This window comes from Protopterus annectens, chromosome 7.part0 (genome assembly GCF_019279795.1).
Source record: "Protopterus annectens isolate FY-2018-M chromosome 7.part0, PAN1.0, whole genome shotgun sequence".
Taxonomy (NCBI): Eukaryota; Metazoa; Chordata; order Ceratodontiformes; family Protopteridae; genus Protopterus; species Protopterus annectens.
The window spans coordinates 606,345,841-606,364,367 of record NC_056739.1 but is presented as its reverse complement, the minus strand read 5'-3'; the positions used below and the strand labels follow the sequence as shown (position 1 = coordinate 606,364,367).

The window sequence follows — 18,527 nt, the reverse complement described above, 5'->3', positions numbered from 1 at the left end:
AAATTTCTTCAATCTCCCAGAAGATGGATTTTTTAAATGGGATTTTGCTAGATTCTCTGAGATTGTAAGAGTTGCTCTGAGGCGCTGCAGATGAAATTTCCTAAATCTTCTGCTGTTCATCCTGTTTTGGCTACTTTGTTTGCGTTTTCCAATGCCTCTAAAGGGTTTCTCAACATCCTGCTTCCAAGAAACTGTGTAGGTTTTATACGGTGCCTGTGGACTGTAAATTTTTGTACAAGTGTCTTGCTGTTGACCCCTCTGACAAGCCCTCTCAGTTGCTTCCTTCTCCCAAATTACTGTTCTCTGATAAAGATAGCAGAACTATGGAAAGGTTAGCTAAGAAGCTTTACACATCTGCTCCCACAGCTTTTAGGGCTGGTGATTATTGGACCCGTATGTCCAGGTATCGGTTGGCTTTCCTATCCCAGACTTGTCAGACTATATTAGATCTTCCAGACTCTGACGGTAAAATTTCCCTGTAAGGGACTTTCTCCCAGGTGGCTTGTCACTCCAACTGTAGTTATGATGAAGCAGATGATGCTTCTTGAGCTGCTGCTTTTGGGTCAGTGTTGAGGGGGTATTCTTGGCTTCAGCTTCAACCTTTGCCTGATGATATCAAAGCTAAGTTGATGGATGCCCATCTTGGTAATAAACACTTGTTTGGTGAGACTGCTGCTGCTGTGTTTGTCTCTTCAGGATAAGGAGAAGGCTTTACAGGAACTCAAAACGTGTTTTTTTTTTTTTTTTTTTTTTTTTTCTCCTGTTCCTAAATTTCAGAGAAACTACCCCAATAAGTCAGCCTTTGTTCGCAGGCAATCTCGTCATCCTCCTAAGGGCAAAAAGGGTGGCAAGCAGGCTCCCCTTGCTAAGGCTACTCAGACTTCAGTGCCCCAGAAGTCTTCCTTTCCAGATAAAGCAGGTGCAGGTGCTGTCTGACTATCCTATTCTTCCTAGCTGCTTTCCTCTTTCTCTTTGTCCGTTTCTCTCTGTCTCTTCCTGTTTGACTAGAGATTACTTAGGATTCCTGGGTTCTGTCCATTATTTGCCAGGGGTATTTCATGGTGTGGAAATCCCTTCCCCTTTTATGGGTATTCCTCATCCCCCTTGGGAACAATTTTCCTTTTTCCCCAGAGGTGCTTTGGGATCTTTTAACTCTGGGTACTATTCAAGAGATGCCTGTGCCCTAAAGGGGGGAGGGTTTTTTACTCCAGGATGTTTCTACTACCCAGAAAGGGGGTACTTTAAAACCAATTCTGGGCCTGTCTCATCTAAACAATTTTCTGAATGTACCCATCTTTTGGATGTTGTTCCTTCAGTCTTTGTTCCCTCTTTTGGTTCCTCAGGCTTATATAGTGTCTCTGGATCTCAAGGATGCTTATCTCCATATTCTGATCCATCCCCCTTTCAGGAATTTTTTTGCTTTTCTCTGTTGCTTCCTGGCATTTTCAGTTCTCTGCTTTCTTTGCCCTTTGGCCTTTCTACTGCCCAAAGGGTATTCACCAAATGCCTCGGTCCTGTGATTGCTTTTTGCAGGCTTCAGGGGATCCATGTATTTCCCTACTTGGGCGACCTGCTGTTTCAGACATCTTGTCTAGAGATCCTGTTGCAAAGTCTCCATTTTCCATTTCTCCTGTTCAGAGCTTGGGGTTAACAATAAACTTCAAAAAGTCTTCTGGCTCTTCTCAGAACCATGCTTTTATGGGTTACAGGATGCAGACTGTGCCTTTGGTGGCATCCCTGCCTCCTCTCAAAGTTTTGACTCTCATCTTTCTTTCCAACTCTTCTTCCTCTGGCTTCCATTACAGCCAGTGAGTTTGAGAGCTGTGGGTTTCCACCATCCCTGTGCTTCCTCTTGCCAAACTTCACATGAGGAAATTTCAGTGGTTCCTGACATTTTGGCTTCAACATATGCTCATCCCCTAGAAGTTTGTAGATCCTGTTCTACCTTGTCTAAAGAAGGAACTCCACTAGTGGATCCAGCAGTTGTCCCTAAATCAATGGCTCCCTTTTCATCCCCCTCTTCCCTCTCAGGAGTTGTTCACAGATACTTCAGACGTGGGATGGGGAGCAGGTTTTGGATCTGTAAAGGTGCAGGTGGTGTGGTCCCCTCCTCAACAGAAGGATTACATCCAGTGTCTGAGATGAGAGCTCTTCTGTTGGCTCTTCAGGCTTTTCATCCTCTCTTCCCCCTTGGACCTCTCAAGGTGTTTACAGACAAAAACCACAGTGATGTGGTATCTAAGCAAACGGGGAAAAAAGATCATATCTTCTTTGCCGGTTGGCACTCCTGGTATGGGATCTTGCTGTCCAGTATCAAGTGACTCTTCAGGCAGTATACGTTCCCTCAGGTCAAAACATTTTGACAGACACACTGAGCAGGTCCTTAACTCAATCTCACGAATGGATGCTTCACAGGGATGCATTTCTGGACATTGTCCACCAGTGGTGTACTCCTCAAATAGATCTGTTTGCCTCCCCTCTGAACAGATGTCCTTTTTATTTTTTTGTGCCACCAGAGTCCGAGGTCCTCTGGTGTGAAAGGGTGGATGCCCTCTCTTTTTCCTTGGAAGGGGATGTTTCTTTATGCTTCTCTCCCCTTCCTCTCATTCCAAAAGTCCTGTTCCAAATTCAACAGGACCCCCCCCCCCAAAATCTTGTTAGTGACTCCCTTTTGGCCGAGACAGCATTGGTTCCCTCTTCTGCATTTAGCCAAGGGCAATCATAAGTTGCCTCATAGGGTTGATCTACTCACAAAGACAAGGGATCTCTCATCCATCCCCGCCTGTCCACATTTTCGACTGTGAGTAATAGGATTGATTCCACAGAGATACCTCTTTTCTGAAGACGTGCTTAGGGCCCTGCAGGAGGCCAGGAAACCCATTACTAGGAAGTCCTACTTATCCAAATGGAAGAGGTTTTCTATTTGGTCTCTCTCTCATAACCTGGATCTACTTTTTGTGGATGTTCCTTTGGTTTTTTTGTATTTGTGTTAATTGCTCAATGCTGGTTTGGCCTATTCATCTTGTTAAGGCTCACTGATCAGCTATCTCTTCTTGCCTGCATTTACCTCCTCCTTCAGCTTGTAGATTCAAAGCTAAACTATTTCTTAAAGGTGTCCTTCATATTAGGCCTCATAGGAAACCTGTTTCTCCTCCCTGGGATCTTAATTTTTGTTTTGGAAAAATTGACTCTGGCTCCTTTTGAACCTGCTGCTTCAACTTCCTTGCAGAATTGCTCTTGGAAGACCGTTCTTTTATTGGCCCTTACTCTGCCAGACTGGTGTCTGAGCTTCAAGCCCTTTATGGCTTGGTCTCCTTTTTTAGTGTTTCATAAGGACAGAGGGTGTCCTTGGGTTTTAATCTTTCTTTTACGTCCAAGGTGGTTAATGAGTTTTCACTTAATCAGTCTATTTGCCTACTTTTTTCCCTTGTCCACAGTCTGCCAGTGAGAAGAGGGTGCCGCTCTTGGATGTGCATAGACCACTCAGATTTTATTTGAATAAGGCAAGGCTATTAGGAAATATGATCAGCTGTTTGTTTGTTGTCATCTTGGATCTGTAAAGGCATTTTATTTTATTCTTCTTATGGCAAGAGCCTTGCTTTTCCTATTAAGGCTCATTCTGTTAGAGCTGTGGTGGCTTGTGGTACTTTTTTCAAGTATATGATACTAACTCTATTTTTGAGGCCGCTACCTGGACTTCTGTGCATACATTTACCAAGCACTATAAGTTGGATGGAACTCCAGAGCTAGAGCTGGTTTTGCTAGGGCCATCCTTCATGGCTTCCTAGAGGGCTCTGATAGTCCTTCCAAGTTTCTTCCTGAGCTTTAGCACTCTCCCTAATGTAATGAGTACTGCAACAGTGATATGGAAGGACATAGTACAGCTGTGTAAAATCTTACCATAACTGTGGATGTCCTGTTTGCTGTTGCAGTATTCACTCCTTCCCTCTGCCCCCTGGTCCATTTCTTACTGGATGTACTGATTAGCTCTCTTTTCCTTAGACTAGCATTCCTATTAAGGCTTTCGGTTCTGAAGATGGTACATCTGGATGTCACCTTTATGCCCTGCACTATGGTGTACCTTAAAACAACCTAAGGCTTTGTTGTATTGGCCGGACATCAGGCTTTGCTAGACAGGGGATCCCTAATAAAATGAATACTACAACAATGCCGTTATGGTAACATTTTACACAACTGTATTTTTCTTCAGACATAAGGAAATAAAGGCTTCAGCTGGTTTGTGGGACCAAAAAAGAAAGAAAAGAAAAAAAAATGGGTGTGTGACAACTGGAAAGCTGTGGGGTGAATTAATACAAGTATAATCTAAAAAAGTAATTGAAAACATGTCAGATGTCTCCAAGGTAAGAGTCAGGGTTAAAAAAGGAACTAGACAAATGTTCTGGTGCCGTTCCTATCCACTGTGGGTTTTTTCCCCCAATATTTCTTTATTTTCCTTTTAAAAACATGAATATAGATAAGACGTTCTATGTATGAAATGATAGTAACCAAATTCGTGTATGTTTATACAGAATCTAATGTACAACAAATTAACAGAGAAATATAACAAGCTGACAAGGGCAGACCAAAGAAAAAAAAAAAAGCTATATACAATAAGTGCTATTTTGAAGTTCCCATACAAATCTTATTTGACCTGCTCGTGTACTACAAAAAAATGTTTTGAGGGAGTGTGAGGGCATGCTGCAAAATTAGCTAAAGTTTTCATTTCTTGGAACGAGCATTGTTCTGCATAAAGCAAATGTAGATCCTTCTAGAGATTATTCATTTGTTTTTCTAGGATTGGATTAATGTCCTTTAGTCAGTTGTTTTAATATTCCTTTTAAGTTGTAGTTCCTTTTTTCTAAGTAATGTTTGTAGTAAGATGCTTTTTGTATAAGCAAACCTCTAATCTGTGCTTTAGTTGCCACCCACTGTGTGTTGTAGGGAATTGTGGAAGAGGCTTTTCTACTTTACAGATCAGATAGTAAGTAGTTAATATCCTGTGTGACATCACATCCAGTTCTGTCCTTTTATTGAATTTTTAGAAATATTAGACCAAGATAATTGTACTTTTTAGTGGTCTGAAAAGAATCTAGGCTCTATAAGATGCTTGATCTCAGCTTTTAGAAAAATATCCGAGATCAAAATCTGGACCATGATTTGTGAATAGAAGGTGTACTTAGATATGTGGGTGCCTTTGTCTTGAAGGTAGTAAGGATCAAACAAGTTGAAATCAGTTTTTAAACCCAATAATGCAGTAGAAGCTTGAGTGTTGCATGTTTTGCTTTTACTAGTTCTGTTCAACACAGGGTCCGCTAAAGAATTCAACCTCCTCCCCCATTACATAATTGGGGAATGAAGCTAATATGTTATGCAGAGACATAATAGTTAGTTTTTTTTTTTTTTAGTACACGGACTGTAGATATTAAGAAATAAAATTGGTTTATCAAGATTAGGGATTTTTTTTTTGTTGCACCATCTGCCAGTGTTATCTGAATCAGATTGTAAAATTTGTTCTATAAATTAATTTTTAATTATTACTGCCACTCTCCCACTGTTGGTTTTGTAACCTGAGGCAATAAATGCTTTTATCCATTTTTTTCTTCTTGTCTAGATCCCAATTATCAGGCGTCATGAGTTTCTGGGATAAAAATTATTCCTGCTACTGATTTATATAATCGTAATAGTACTTTTTTTTTAACTCCTGAATTCCCTTAACATTCCACAGATCAATAGTCCACATTATTTCAGTTTTAAGTAGATAACCCAAAAATGGAAGATACCCATCCTCATAATATTAGCAATAGGCACCACTTTTTGCAAGAGTGATTACACAATGAATTATGTAGTGGTGCATTAGGTTATATAGGCACTTAATTCTCCCAGCTCTAACCCTGTGCCACTCTATTTATTTTTTTTTTAGATTGAAAGTTGAGTTAGCTGTGCATGTACTTAAAATGCTGATCTCAAAAAATTATTTTAAATGCATTTAGAGAAACACTGGAAGGCTTATGTAAGACAGATAAATGTGTTTTCACATAACATTGACTGACTGATGCAGTACTATACATTTTTTGTAGGAAAACAAAAGGTAATACTGGCCAGAAATCTGGAATGTAAAAAAGAATTGCTAGAGGCCTGCTGTAAACCCAGAAAAATAGAATTACTATTTTGAGATGATTTTGAGTGCATGTAGCTGAAGGGCATGTTTACAGTCTTAAGAAATGTTTCAAACCGGTATTGCAGTGCATGAAGCATGGTAATTACACTCTGAATTTGAGGAAAGACAACCTCGTTGTGCACCTTTGTGATGTAGAAAAGGTGACTAACAGTTTTGTTAACCTTTCAGCACTTTCGAGCTGTAGTTTCATGGTAGACGATAACCAGTGTTAGGGAACGGATTTAAAATCTGTACATTATTCTGCCATGTTTGTTGAGATCATTCTGTTACACCTTTTAAAGATGTTACGAGATAGAAGAGGCACTTTGCTTCTGGCTGCCGTCTGTGAGACGGGACTATTACAGCTTTTGAAAGCTGTAAAAGACTTTGCACTTGTACTTTTTTTTTTATTTTATTTTTTTCTGTCTTGTACCGCACTAGAGCAGCTAAAGATCCATTTACAACAAAGGCACATCTGGCAGCACTGTGTGTGTTTTATACTTTTGGTACTATGGAACACTTTTTGATGATCTCCATTTTTGTGTCTCTCTCTCTCCCTCTATTTATATCTGGTAGTACCTGGAGCAGGTAAAGCTCCATGCAGTGCAGAGAATTCTGATTGGATCTCTCCACTCATAACCAAGTTGTTACAGGTTCTGAAAATGGACATCAAGATTCACCTTTTGAGCTTCACTTGTGTCTGAATTTCTTGACATCTGTTTTGAGAACCTATAACAAGGGTGTTATGCACTAAGACTTTATCATAATCCCGAATTTTAAAATCACACCATTCTTTATGTAAAACTTTTTTTTTTTTTATGTGTTCTGTATCTTGATGTTCAGTGCTCAGTAGTGTATGAACTTGGGCTAATGAGAGTGATGTCTTCTACAGAAGGAGCTTGTGCTTTTCAGCTGAGTGGGGTTTGTAAACCTGTGTGTTTTGTGATGCAGTTCAGTGATGCTATTTATCCTGCTTTGAAACATTTTGAAATTTATGGACACTTGGAATTTTGGTTTCAAGGATTATTAGTCAGTCACAGTTTTAGCTTTGTAAATCTATTGCATGTCTTAAATACACATCCTGCTTTGATAAGACTATGCTGGATGGATTAAGTTGAAGTAAAACATGCTAAAATCATTGTTTTTCTAATGTATTTTTTTAAGGAAATGGCAGCAAACTGGATTGGAAGTATTGTTTCAATTGACTGCGGAGAGGGACTTGGTGTTTACCAGGGGAGAGTATCTTTGGTAGATCCAAACTGTCAAACTATAGCTCTGACAGAACCATTTCATAATGGAAAGAAGTATTCAATGCCAGAGGTTACTTTCAGGTATGTTTTATGAGAGAGTGATTACTCCCTACATTGTTGGAATATACATTTGCAATATAGAAATGAGTTACTGTGCTCTATAACAGTATTTGTTGTTTGAAAAATAAATTTTTGTAAAACAGATATAGTTAACTGAGCAAATCAGATTTTTTTATATTGATGGTAAGGTATTAAATCCCTTGTGTCCAGAGCATAGGAACAGTATGTATACTCCCAAAATTATTTACTTTGCTGGTATCTTTTTTTCTTTTAGAGAAGTAATTTATCAAACTCAGTAGCAAGACAGTAAATTATAACATATCAAGCAAAAACTTTATAAACATAGAATTTAAACATAATTATAGTAAACTGGATTCTGTATTTCAAAAATTAAACAAATATGTGTGCAGGTCAGTACTCAAGAATGCTCCCTTGTTCAAAGACGTGGGACCTATCTTTGTTACATCAGGATCAATTCACCATGTATCGTATGTCTGGAGGCATAACAGTTTCCAGTGATAAGTGATTCAACGTATGACAACATTGATTTGTGTATTGCTCAAGAACACCAAATGGAAGGAAAGACTCATATAGAGGGGAATGTTAGAAAAAAAGGGTCTGCATACTGGTGTGATGATTGGGTTGCTAAATGCCCAACATTGCTATCAGATAACAAAGCCAGGGCAGACATTTATTTTAAATAACCTGTGTCTTGCCCTTCCCGTTAGGGGCTTATCTTCACCATTGGCTAGGGCTGCAAGGATATGTTTAAGCTTGGCTGTCTACAGAGCATTTGGTGACTTCGTTTTCTGGGAATGCTTTTTTGACCAGGGGTAACACTAAGGGCAACAGATTATTCCTGATTAAAAGAAAACCTCTTGGAAGTCAACAGGATACAACATGAGAACAGTGTTTTATAAAGTCTTGGGGGGGTGTCTCTGGAAAGTTTCTAATTCTCTGCAGCCCCCACAAATATGCAGATGGTCACCTCTGGTCCCACAACAGTATCTGCAGCACTGATCTTACGGTGCTGGCATAGCCTTCTGTAGGTGATCTGGAGTACAGTAGTAGCTGTCAAGGTACTGCCATGAAAAAACTTGCATCTTCAAGACTTTTTCACTTGTAGCTGCAGTTTGTTGGCCACTGAATTACAATTAAGTGTACCATGTTATTTTCAGTTCACTTTAGCCTTATAAGAACCACCTGATAAATTTCATCCTTGCTGTCTCAGCCTCCCCAGCAAATATCAGTCACTGTGCTGTATTTGGCTGGCTGTACCAGTTGCCCTCTTGGCTTTCAATTTCCTTGTCTTGTCTCTGAGAGCTTATACAAAGGAGAGGCCTTTCCCTTGCTTACACTGTGCTTAGTTTTAAGTTCTCCCCTTACACAGCAAAATTGCAGAAATAAACATTGCCTGTATTTGTTTACAATTAAATTGAGACTTGCAGAATAAAGTGCTATAAGCCACTTAGGAAAGTGAATAAGAAACAGTACTTGAATATAATCAGATTAACCTTTCTGTCTGACAGTCAGTTAATCAAGTAGCTCTGATCTTAAAAAACATACACCATGTATGAGACACTACTCTGTGACACTGAGCGAATAACTTGTATCTGTTAGTGCAAATCATTTTGAGCAGGAGGTAAAGCCTGGAACTAACATGAGCAATATTCTTTATATTGGTCTACTTCCTGATTCTCAGCAATTTAATTAAAAAAAAAAATAGGAAGAACCAATAAGAAATTTCTTTCGGAAGTGCTGAATGCTTTGGATGAGTGGCTAAAATTCCAGGGAGTTATTAGGGTTATGCGAGTAGTGGTGGTGTAGCTGGCCTATCAGTTTGTCCCATACTTTAATCTTGTTGCATGACAGTATTTGATAAAATAAACTGGCCACTGAATCTGTGAATGCATAAGCAGAAACCCTTACAGAATGTCATTTTGGAGAGGCTGCGTAAGCTTTGTGTAATGTTTAAGTGAGTGCAGTAGCAAGGAGAATATTTATGTGGCTTTGAAGAGGAAAGGGACCTCCTCCTAGTTGCTTTCTGGTCATCTTCTTGTCTAAGTCCATTGCCCAGCCATACCAGCTTCTCTTAATAGCATCACCAAGCTCCCTCAGCAAATTTTCTTCTCAAAGGTTTGTGCATTTGTGCAGCTGTTATTTAATCAGCGAAGCACTATGTGGAGATTTTGTTCAAGCTGTTGACAGCACACTAAAGGGCATAGTCTGATGTAGGGTAGTGCATTATAATTTTCTAGTCATGAGTGCCACTTTTTTCAGAAATCAGAGATACACCAAACCTTGTTGGCTTCTTTGTAAAGATGGTAAACCAGTATGTTGTGTCTTATTAAAGACTTTTAATCTTCACTCCCACTTATTTGTACCTGCAATTTGTTGGCCTATTGAATTAAAATTGAGTGCACCCACGTTGAACACAACCCTATGTATTTGTAAACTGGGGTGATGGTAAATGCATGCTTTCCCGTACATAGGGGAATTTATTGATTACAGTGCATCTGGCCTATATTGTATATGAATTCCTATTCCTTGGATGACCTTTGACTTGTCTGTAGGTGTGTGGTGCATTTTAACAAAGAAGCTTTTGTATGCATCCGTTCTGCTGGAATTTACAGAGCTGCTTTTAACACCGAGCCAGAACTGGGCGGTGTAACTGAAGTGTAATTAAACAAAATTCCAAATATCCATGTGTTGCATTTTCTGAGACTGCTTTCTTTTTACATATGAAGCACAAATAATTGGAAATGTTTAAATAAGAAACTTAGAGGGAATGGTAGATTTTTTCAAGCTTCACTGTCAGGATAATTTCTTGAATTTGTAAAACCAAAAATGGTTTTATTTAAATATCTGATCAGTCATCTATATTTCCACTGGATAATTTCTCAGATTGTTTGTTTCAATTGTGTGTGAACTCCTAGTCTAAAGCCTACAAGTCAGTAGTTTTCCCTCTTAAGCCCATGTAAAGGGAGAGACTTGTTTTTTTTTTTGGATTTATGTAAGATGTCACTGAAGTGTTTATTCATTAAATCATTAAATATTGTATTGAGAGTATGGATTTTACTCAGTCTTAATAAAACACTGTGTAGCAGTTAACCTGGCATTCATGTTTTTAATTTTATTCAGTGAAAATGTAAAGCAAATTGGAATGAATCACAAGTTTCCTGAAATGTCATGGTTTGAAATGGATCTTGATGCAAAAAGTGTCAGTCCCTGTCTCAAAAAAAAATGGTGTTCTGTTTTAGTTATGTATAATATTTTACAAAGATATACAACATAAGATGTCTGTACCTGTAGCTTTAAATATTAAGTTATTTGGTATAACTGTGGATCAGCATTTCCTCAATACTATGGTGCTGCTTCTTCAGATAACTGTTTTAAGACATTCAGCACTCTATTGCAGTAGCAGTGACCATATCAATGAATAACATTTTTGGGTACTTGCGTATTCTCAGCCAGATTTTTGCGGCAATGCTGGTTGCTTCTGTTTAGGTCAAGTAGTAGCAGTACAGTGTTATGAAGGTTAGATGCATGTTTTCTGTAATGTTTTAGTAGTTTTACGAAGGTTTATCATTGAAACGGCTGAAAAAAACTGAAGTCGGAAAAGTAAGGTTTGAAAAATAGGTTTCCCCTTTACCGCTAGCATCTCGTGTCAGTTTAAGCAAGTCCCATTCCACTTTCAAGGTGTTCCTTTGACATGCTGTCTGCCGGTGAAGGAAAGAGATCTGTTTTCAAAACCTTTACTATTCTTTTCACAGCCGATTCAATGGTAAACCTACCCTAAGACTACAAAAACACTAGAGAAAATAATAGCAAGCACATAATCTGCTGTTTAAACTCCACTTGTACGCAATATCATCCGCTTAACTGCCACACTCCTTCAAACAGACATACACACATAACCACTGCGATCACAGAAATCAACGCTTGACGTGTTTAAAGCACGCTTCCCACGAATCTTAAAAATTATAAGTTCTAACATTTTTTAAAACCACCACCGATATCCCGGCAGACTTTCTGACAGTGTACCCTTCCATATTACACTTCAGTGATGCTATTTCAGTAGAAATCAACAAAGTTAAAAGATGACGCAAAATCTTGTTGCGATAATACGCAAGTACCCATTTTAGTAATTGCTCCAATATCCAGTTAAATCTTTGTTTATAGTACAGTCCTATTCATCGTTTTCCATAACGTCTGCCTAATTCTTTTGTAGTCCTGTTTTACTTCCCATGTATACCTACCTTTTTACATAATGCATTGTTCCTCCAAATACTCTCTCTGCAACCAGCAACATTGCCCATTATATACACATTCAACAGTATACTGCTGAAAACGCCACTGTTATTTCCCCACTTTGCTTTTCTTTTTACCTCCCAAGACAGACTTTTGCCATACTCTGTTTGTTCTCACTGATGTCAGGCTCCCATACATTTTTTCTTTGCATAGTTTATCTTTGTTGCTGTTTTGTTTAGCTAAGTAGTGAAACTACTACTTAATGAGCAGTCCTTGTAGGTCTCGCACAATTCATACAGATTCAGTATTCCCTCTGTACTCTTGCATTTCCAGCATTCTGTCTGTACCCTTAAATATCTGATCTGATGTTGTTAATCTTCGTTCATTCCTTACGCATGGGTTATCTGTTCCATACTCGGAACCGAGCCGGCCATTTTCCAAGCTCGCGTCAGCTTCAAACTCTGGTGCTAAACTCTTACCCACAATCCCCCTCTCCCTGTTACCTCAGATTTCGTTTGCCGCGTTGCCATCCGGTCGTGTCAAGATACTTCTCTTGAGCTAAGTACAGTCAGTTTTTGTTTAATTGCTTTACAAATATTTTATTGTCTCTTACCCTATCGCATCTAGCGTTCATAATTTCCTCAGGTTTTTCTGTTTTTTCCTTACTACTTTTACCGCGAGATATTCTCTCTTTACCATCGTTGGTAATCTTTTTTCCCTTTTCTCTCTCATACCTTCAGGTACTCTCTTGTTCCATTGTTGGTACTTTTCTATTAATTAATTTGCTGTCATGGCAGATAAAAAAGGTAGTCCGGCACAAACTGCCTACTTCTGATGCACACTCTTTGTGTGTTTATTGTTTGGGAGCTTCCCATTTATCTGTTGAACCACCCTGTACTGTTTGTGAGAACTTTTCTAATAGAACTTTGTTGGAAAGGAAAAACAAGCTGATACTGAAGGGACTTCTAAAATCTCCCTTTTCAGAGGCTATTTCTGGGTCGGAGGTCTCAACCCCTCCTAGAGCCCATAAGAAAATGGAAGTTTCTACTAAGGTTAAATCCTTGCGTTCGTCCCCGGCTGGGGACTCTCACCACCCAAAACATAAAAAGGCCAAATTTTCCGCTCCGGAGCTCTGTCAGCCCCAGTGCTTTCGGTGCCTAGACCTAAGGCGCCGAGGCCTTCGGCTCCATTAGTGAATTTGGCTCCGTCCTCTCCTGCAGCCTTCTGTATATCGGCACCGAGGGGCTCCTTGGTTCAGACCATTACCACTGTATCAGCACCGACCATTCAGTCGGCGCAGACCTTGACCGCGTTTACTCCGAGATCTTCCTCGGAACAGAGGCCTTTATTGTTGACTCCAGTTTTGTCTGTTCCAGCTTCGGCACCGATCCCTGTATCTGTGCAGACAATGACCTCGGCACTGACTTTGGTGCAGACAACTGTAGTCCAGTCTTTCTCGGCACTGTTGTCCTCTGTGCGGTCAGATGAGATGGGCTGCCTCTTCTGTGGACAGACCTGTTTCTTCCTCAGTCTCTGTAAGGTCCACTAGAAGCCTTTCCAAACATGATGTGTTGCGTCTTGTGGACCAGGTACTCTTGGCCAGAGTTATCCCACCCCTCAGGAGCTCTCCTTCCTTGGGAGGTGATCACCCATCTCCAAAGACCCCTTCTTATTCTCCTCCTTCATTGCCTTTAAAGTCCATGGATATAGCACGGTCTTCCCCTTCTGCCATTCCCTTTATGGATCTCACTAAGGAACCACACTTCCCTTCATGGCAGGAAAGTTTTGCTATGACCCAGGATGTCAGCTATGATACGCATAGCTTGCTGCTCCACAGCCATCCAGGGACTCCAGGTCGGCAGGCTGAGCCACTTAGGGGAGGGGTGACCCCTGCCCTAGACATACACTCCTCTTCGGGTGGACCAGCCTTCCCTCTGATGAAGAAGGCTTTTGCTGCTGATGGCGATACCGGACTGTCTATACCTGCGCCCTCCTCTGGTTCACTGGTTTCACAAGTCTCATCTAGAGGACTCAGAGTGCAAGGGCCGCAGGACATATTCCCTCAGGAATCCCCTTTTCCGCTGTCTTCTCCAGCTTCTCCCGCTGAGGAAGTCCACCGGAAAAGTTAGTGTAAGAGGAAGCACATGGACTCCACAGAGGAGTCCCTCACTGAAGAGAGAGATTTTGATGAGGAGAAAGGATCCCCTTGGCCACCCTCTGAGGTATCCTTTGGAGATATCCTCGAAATCCGGAAACAGAGGTGTGACTGGCAGTCCTCTAATCTGACCTCTGAGGAGTCTGTGTTCCTGCAGGCCTTTTGCGCCCGGCCCCCTACCTCCTGGGTTACTCCACCTGCTGATGAACTTGTCCGGCTCATCATGCAGCGTGCTTGGAAGGCTCCCGATACCATCAAAGCTATTCCCCGGAGGCCAGATAAGATCTTGTCCCCTCCTGCTTCGGATCCCCATTGGTCCAAAGGTCTTCCTGTGGATGCTTTGGTGGCGGCAGCCGCAACAAAAAAGGATCTGACAGAAGAAGAAAGCCAGACTGTCCATCCGCCTAACAGAGTCCCGGGCCGTGGACAGGAAAGGGAAGTGCACCTTTGCTTCAGCGACCTTTGCTATCAGGTCCCTGAATTATATGGCACATTTCACCAGGCTTCAAAGGGATCTGGTTTCTGAGCTCTCTGAAAACTTGGCTGGTGCCGTGTCTGATGAAGTCTGTGACATAGTGGCCTCTCAGCTGGCCACCATTGAATCTATATCTGACTCCTCTATGTGACTGATATCTCACGCATCAGAAGGAGCAGCTAGAGCAGCGGGTTCAGCTGCGGTCTTGAGACGACATGCCTGGATGCGCTTGTGCAACTTCGCGGAACCCTTTGTCTTCTTTTCTTAATGCCCCCATTGAGCCCTCCTCGTTGTTTGGGCCCAAAGTTAAAAGCACACTAGCCAGATGTGAAGAGAACGGTAAGACAGTTTCTGCTGTAGATGTCCGTTATTCTTCCCCTCAGCGTGCTTTCTCCCAAAACCAAAAGAGTGGGAAGATATGGTTCAAGAAATCTCAGGGTCTTTTCCGTGACACACAGGCCAAGTTCTCCCCCAGAGGCAGAGGGGGAAACTCACAGGGAAGATTCTCTCCTTTCGGGGCAGAGGGGGACCTCGTAACCAGGTTTCCAGGGATTCTTTCCCTGGTCAATCCTACCAGCGCTCCTGAAGAGGTGGTTATATCCCCTTTGATCTTTGTCCCGTCCCTTCAAAAAATCTTCCCGGCATTCCACCCAGTCAAAGTGAAGAAGCAGCACTAGAGATAGAAAAGCTGCTAAGAAAAAGAGTCATCCAAACAGTCTCTCCAGACCAGATAGGATCCGGATTCTACTCAAGACTATTTTTGGTGCCAAAGAAAACCGGGGACTGGAGACCAATTTTGGATCTCAGTCTATTGAACAAGTTTGTGAGACTACAAAAATTCCGGATGGTCACAATACACTGTATCCTCCCGCTTTTGGAAAAAGACGATTGGATGCGCTCTATAGATCTTCAAGATGCGTACTACCACATAAAGGTGGACAGGCCATCAATAAGATTTCTGTGCGGGAGCCAGTCACTACCAGTTCGGAGTACTGCCCTTTGGACTCTCTACAGCCCCCAGAGTGTTCACAAAGTGCATGGCGGTTGTCATAGCTCACTTGTGACTTCAAGGATTCCAGGTGTTTCCATACCTAGACGCGACTGGCTCATTTCCACCCCCACCAAACATCTACTGGAGAAAGCTCTGGCATACTCTCTCCTCGCTGCTCAAAGGCTAGGCATAACCATAAACTGGCAGAAATCCAATCTCACCCCTTCTCAGTCAACTGAATTCATAGGGGTTATGTTGGACACAAAAAAACTTCAGAGCTGCTATTCCAGAGCACAGAATTCTAAGGATAAAGCAACAACTAATTCCAATCCTTTCAAAGGAAAAATCCACGGCTCACTCTGTTCTACAGCTGTTGGGTTCCATGGCAGCCTCCATCACCATTGTTCCCCTGGCCAGGTTTCACATGAGGCTTCTACAATGGCTACTGCTCACCCAATGGTATCCTTTTCATTATCCTCTTTCAGCCATGATTCCAGTAACCCACAGGTGCAAACAGGATTTAAATTGGTGGATGACCCACAACCTCTCACAATGGTCTCGCCCCTTCTCCCCCCAGCAACCCAAAGCCACAGTGACCACGGACGCCTCCCTGATGGGGTGGGGGTGGCTATGTCAGGGACAGACAGTCCAAGGCACTTGGTCCCAACTGGAGGCCCATCTGCATATGCGTGCTTCTGGAGTTGCAAGCATTCCATCCCCTGCTGCCGTCTGGGACAATTGTGATTCAATCAGACCACATAGCGGTGGTCTGGTACATCAACAATCAAGCTGGAACCAAATCTTACCCCCTTTGTCGAGAGGCCATGAGGATATGGCAATAGACGATGGCTACCAACTGTTTTCTTCTAGCAACGCACATTCCCGGGAGTTCCAGCGTGATAGCAGACAGACTCAGCAGGTGCATTCTTCAACCTCACAAGTGGTCCCTGAATCCCTTGATAGCGGCGATCTTCTACCACTGGGGCCATCCTTGCTGCGACCTCTTTGCATCCCTGACCAACTACAAATGCAGCAACTACTATGCCCTGATTTCCCCCTCCGGGACAGTCACTCAGGGATGCTCTAGTCCACGATTGGCCCCCTGGTGGTCTTTACACATTTCCACCCTTTCCCCTCATTCCCCAGTTTCTGAAGAAAGCCCAGCGGTTGAAGAGCAAAGTGATCCTCATAGCACCATATTGGCCTTGACAGATTTGGTTCCCCTTCCTTTGGCCTCTCCTTCTAGATTGACTGTTGATTCTCCATCCAACCCCAGAGTTGATCTTACACCCACAGAACCTGATTCATCCCAACCTGAACAGCCTGAAGCTAATGGCTTGGCTACTCCAATTCCCTTGATTGCCAGGCAGAATGATCTTTCTTTACCAGTACGTGATATTCTCATTGCTTCTCATAAATCTTCCACTAGAATTACTTATCTGAGCAAGTGTAAACGATTTACCTGTTGGCTGAAAGATAAACAAGTAGACCCCTTTTTAGCACCAGTGTCGATAATACTAGACTATCTGGCCAACCTGTTTCAATCGGGTCTGTCGGCCTCTACCATTAGAGTTCATTTGGCTGCAATTTCTAATTTTCATGAGCATGTCCAAGATTCCTCTCTTATGCCCCATAAATTGTGCAAGACCTTCATAAAAGGTGTGAATCATCTGAAGCCACCTTTTAGAGAAACCTATTCAACCATGGGATTTAGCATTAGTTCTACAGGCTCTGACAATAGCACCTTTCGAACCAGCCTCTTCTTGTGACCTCAAGTATTTGTCATGGAAAACCTTGTTTTTGGTCGCTATTACTTCTGCCAGACGTATTTCTAAACTTCAAGCTTTATATATCAAGAGTCCATACTTGATTTTTCATAGAGATAGTGTCTCTGAGAACTAATCCATCATTTCTGCCTAAAGTGATCTCTGAAATGTCCATTAATCAAGCCATTGAATTGCCAGTTTTCTTTCCCAATTATTCAAACAGAGGAGAGTAGTGCCTACATACCCTAGATATACACAGGCAAATCAGTTTTTACTTAAACAGGACTAAACCCTTTCGTAAATCTGACCCGTTATTTTTGGCCCTTTCTGGACCTAGATTAGGATCTGCTGTTGGTAAGGTCACATTAGCTAGATGGTTGAAGGACTGTGTAACCTTTAGGATCTGCTGTTGGTAAGGTCACATTAGCTAGATGGTTGAAGGACTGTGTAACCTTTATTTACACACAACATAATATCTCTTTGCCTACTACCATGAAAGCTCATTCAACAAGGTCGGTGGCAACTTCTGCTGCCTTCCATGCCAGAGCTTCTTTACATGAAATCTGTGCAGCTGCAACTTGGGCTACGCCTTATACCTTCATCAATCATTACAAATTGGATTTGGCCTCCAGAGGAAGCGCATCTTTCGGTTCTATGGTGCTCAGGAATGTCCTTCCATGAGAGCCTCCCAGGAATAGAGGTAGCTGTGGACTCTGTCCCATGCGTAAGGAATGAACAAGGATTAACAATATCCGATAAAGAAGTTATGTCTTACCATAACGTTCCATCTGTATTGTTGATCCTCGTTCAGTCATTACGACCCTCCCACCTTCCCCCTCCTGTGGTTTCTAGTGATCTCGCCATCTGGTTCTCTTAGGTTATTTGACCAGAAGTAGCCTCTACCTTCTTTAACTTGCAAACTCAATATGAGGTAACAGGGAGAGGGGGATTGTGGGTAAGAGTTTAGCTCGAGAGTTTGAAGCTGATGCGATCTTGGAAGATGGCCGGCTTGGTTCCGAGCTCGGAACCGATACCTCATGTGTAATGACTGAATGGGGATCAACAATACTAATGGGACATTATGGTAAGACATAACTTCTTTTTTTACCAGTCTCTCATGTCTCTGCTTTGACAAGGACTCTGCTTCTCCACCCATCACATCCAGCAAAAAGGGGATAAAGAGCCCCATTGTCCATTCATTTGTCAGTAGTATTTTAATAGGAAACTTTTTACCTGATGTGGCAGGATAGCTGTTAAGTAAGCATGTTTATTAATTTACACCATTTAACATCCATAATTTTCAGCAGTAGCAAATCAACCCATCTGGACTAATCGGACCAAGTTAAATCACCCAACTGAAAAGCTAAATCTCCCATTTATGCTTCCCATCATTTTATAATGCACGTTATCCTTTAAACATAC

At 41.7% G+C, this 18,527-nt stretch overlaps 2 protein-coding genes across 5 annotated transcripts in view; both read left to right on the top strand.

Moving 5' to 3' along the window:
- The window catches only part of CLK3 (CDC like kinase 3), a 1,797,083-nt gene that overhangs the window by 856,238 nt on the left and 922,318 nt on the right, over window positions 1–18,527 (top strand). The gene's annotated exons all lie outside the window — the stretch shown is intronic.
- EDC3 (enhancer of mRNA decapping 3) overlaps window positions 1–18,527 on the top strand; it is an 886,050-nt gene that overhangs the window by 1,552 nt on the left and 865,971 nt on the right. For both annotated transcript variants that reach the window (XM_044077200.1, XM_044077198.1), the window contains exon 2: window positions 7,322–7,488. In XM_044077200.1, the coding sequence (XP_043933135.1) occupies window positions 7,322–7,488 (167 nt within the window). The remainder of the gene's footprint in view (window positions 1–7,321; window positions 7,489–18,527) is intronic.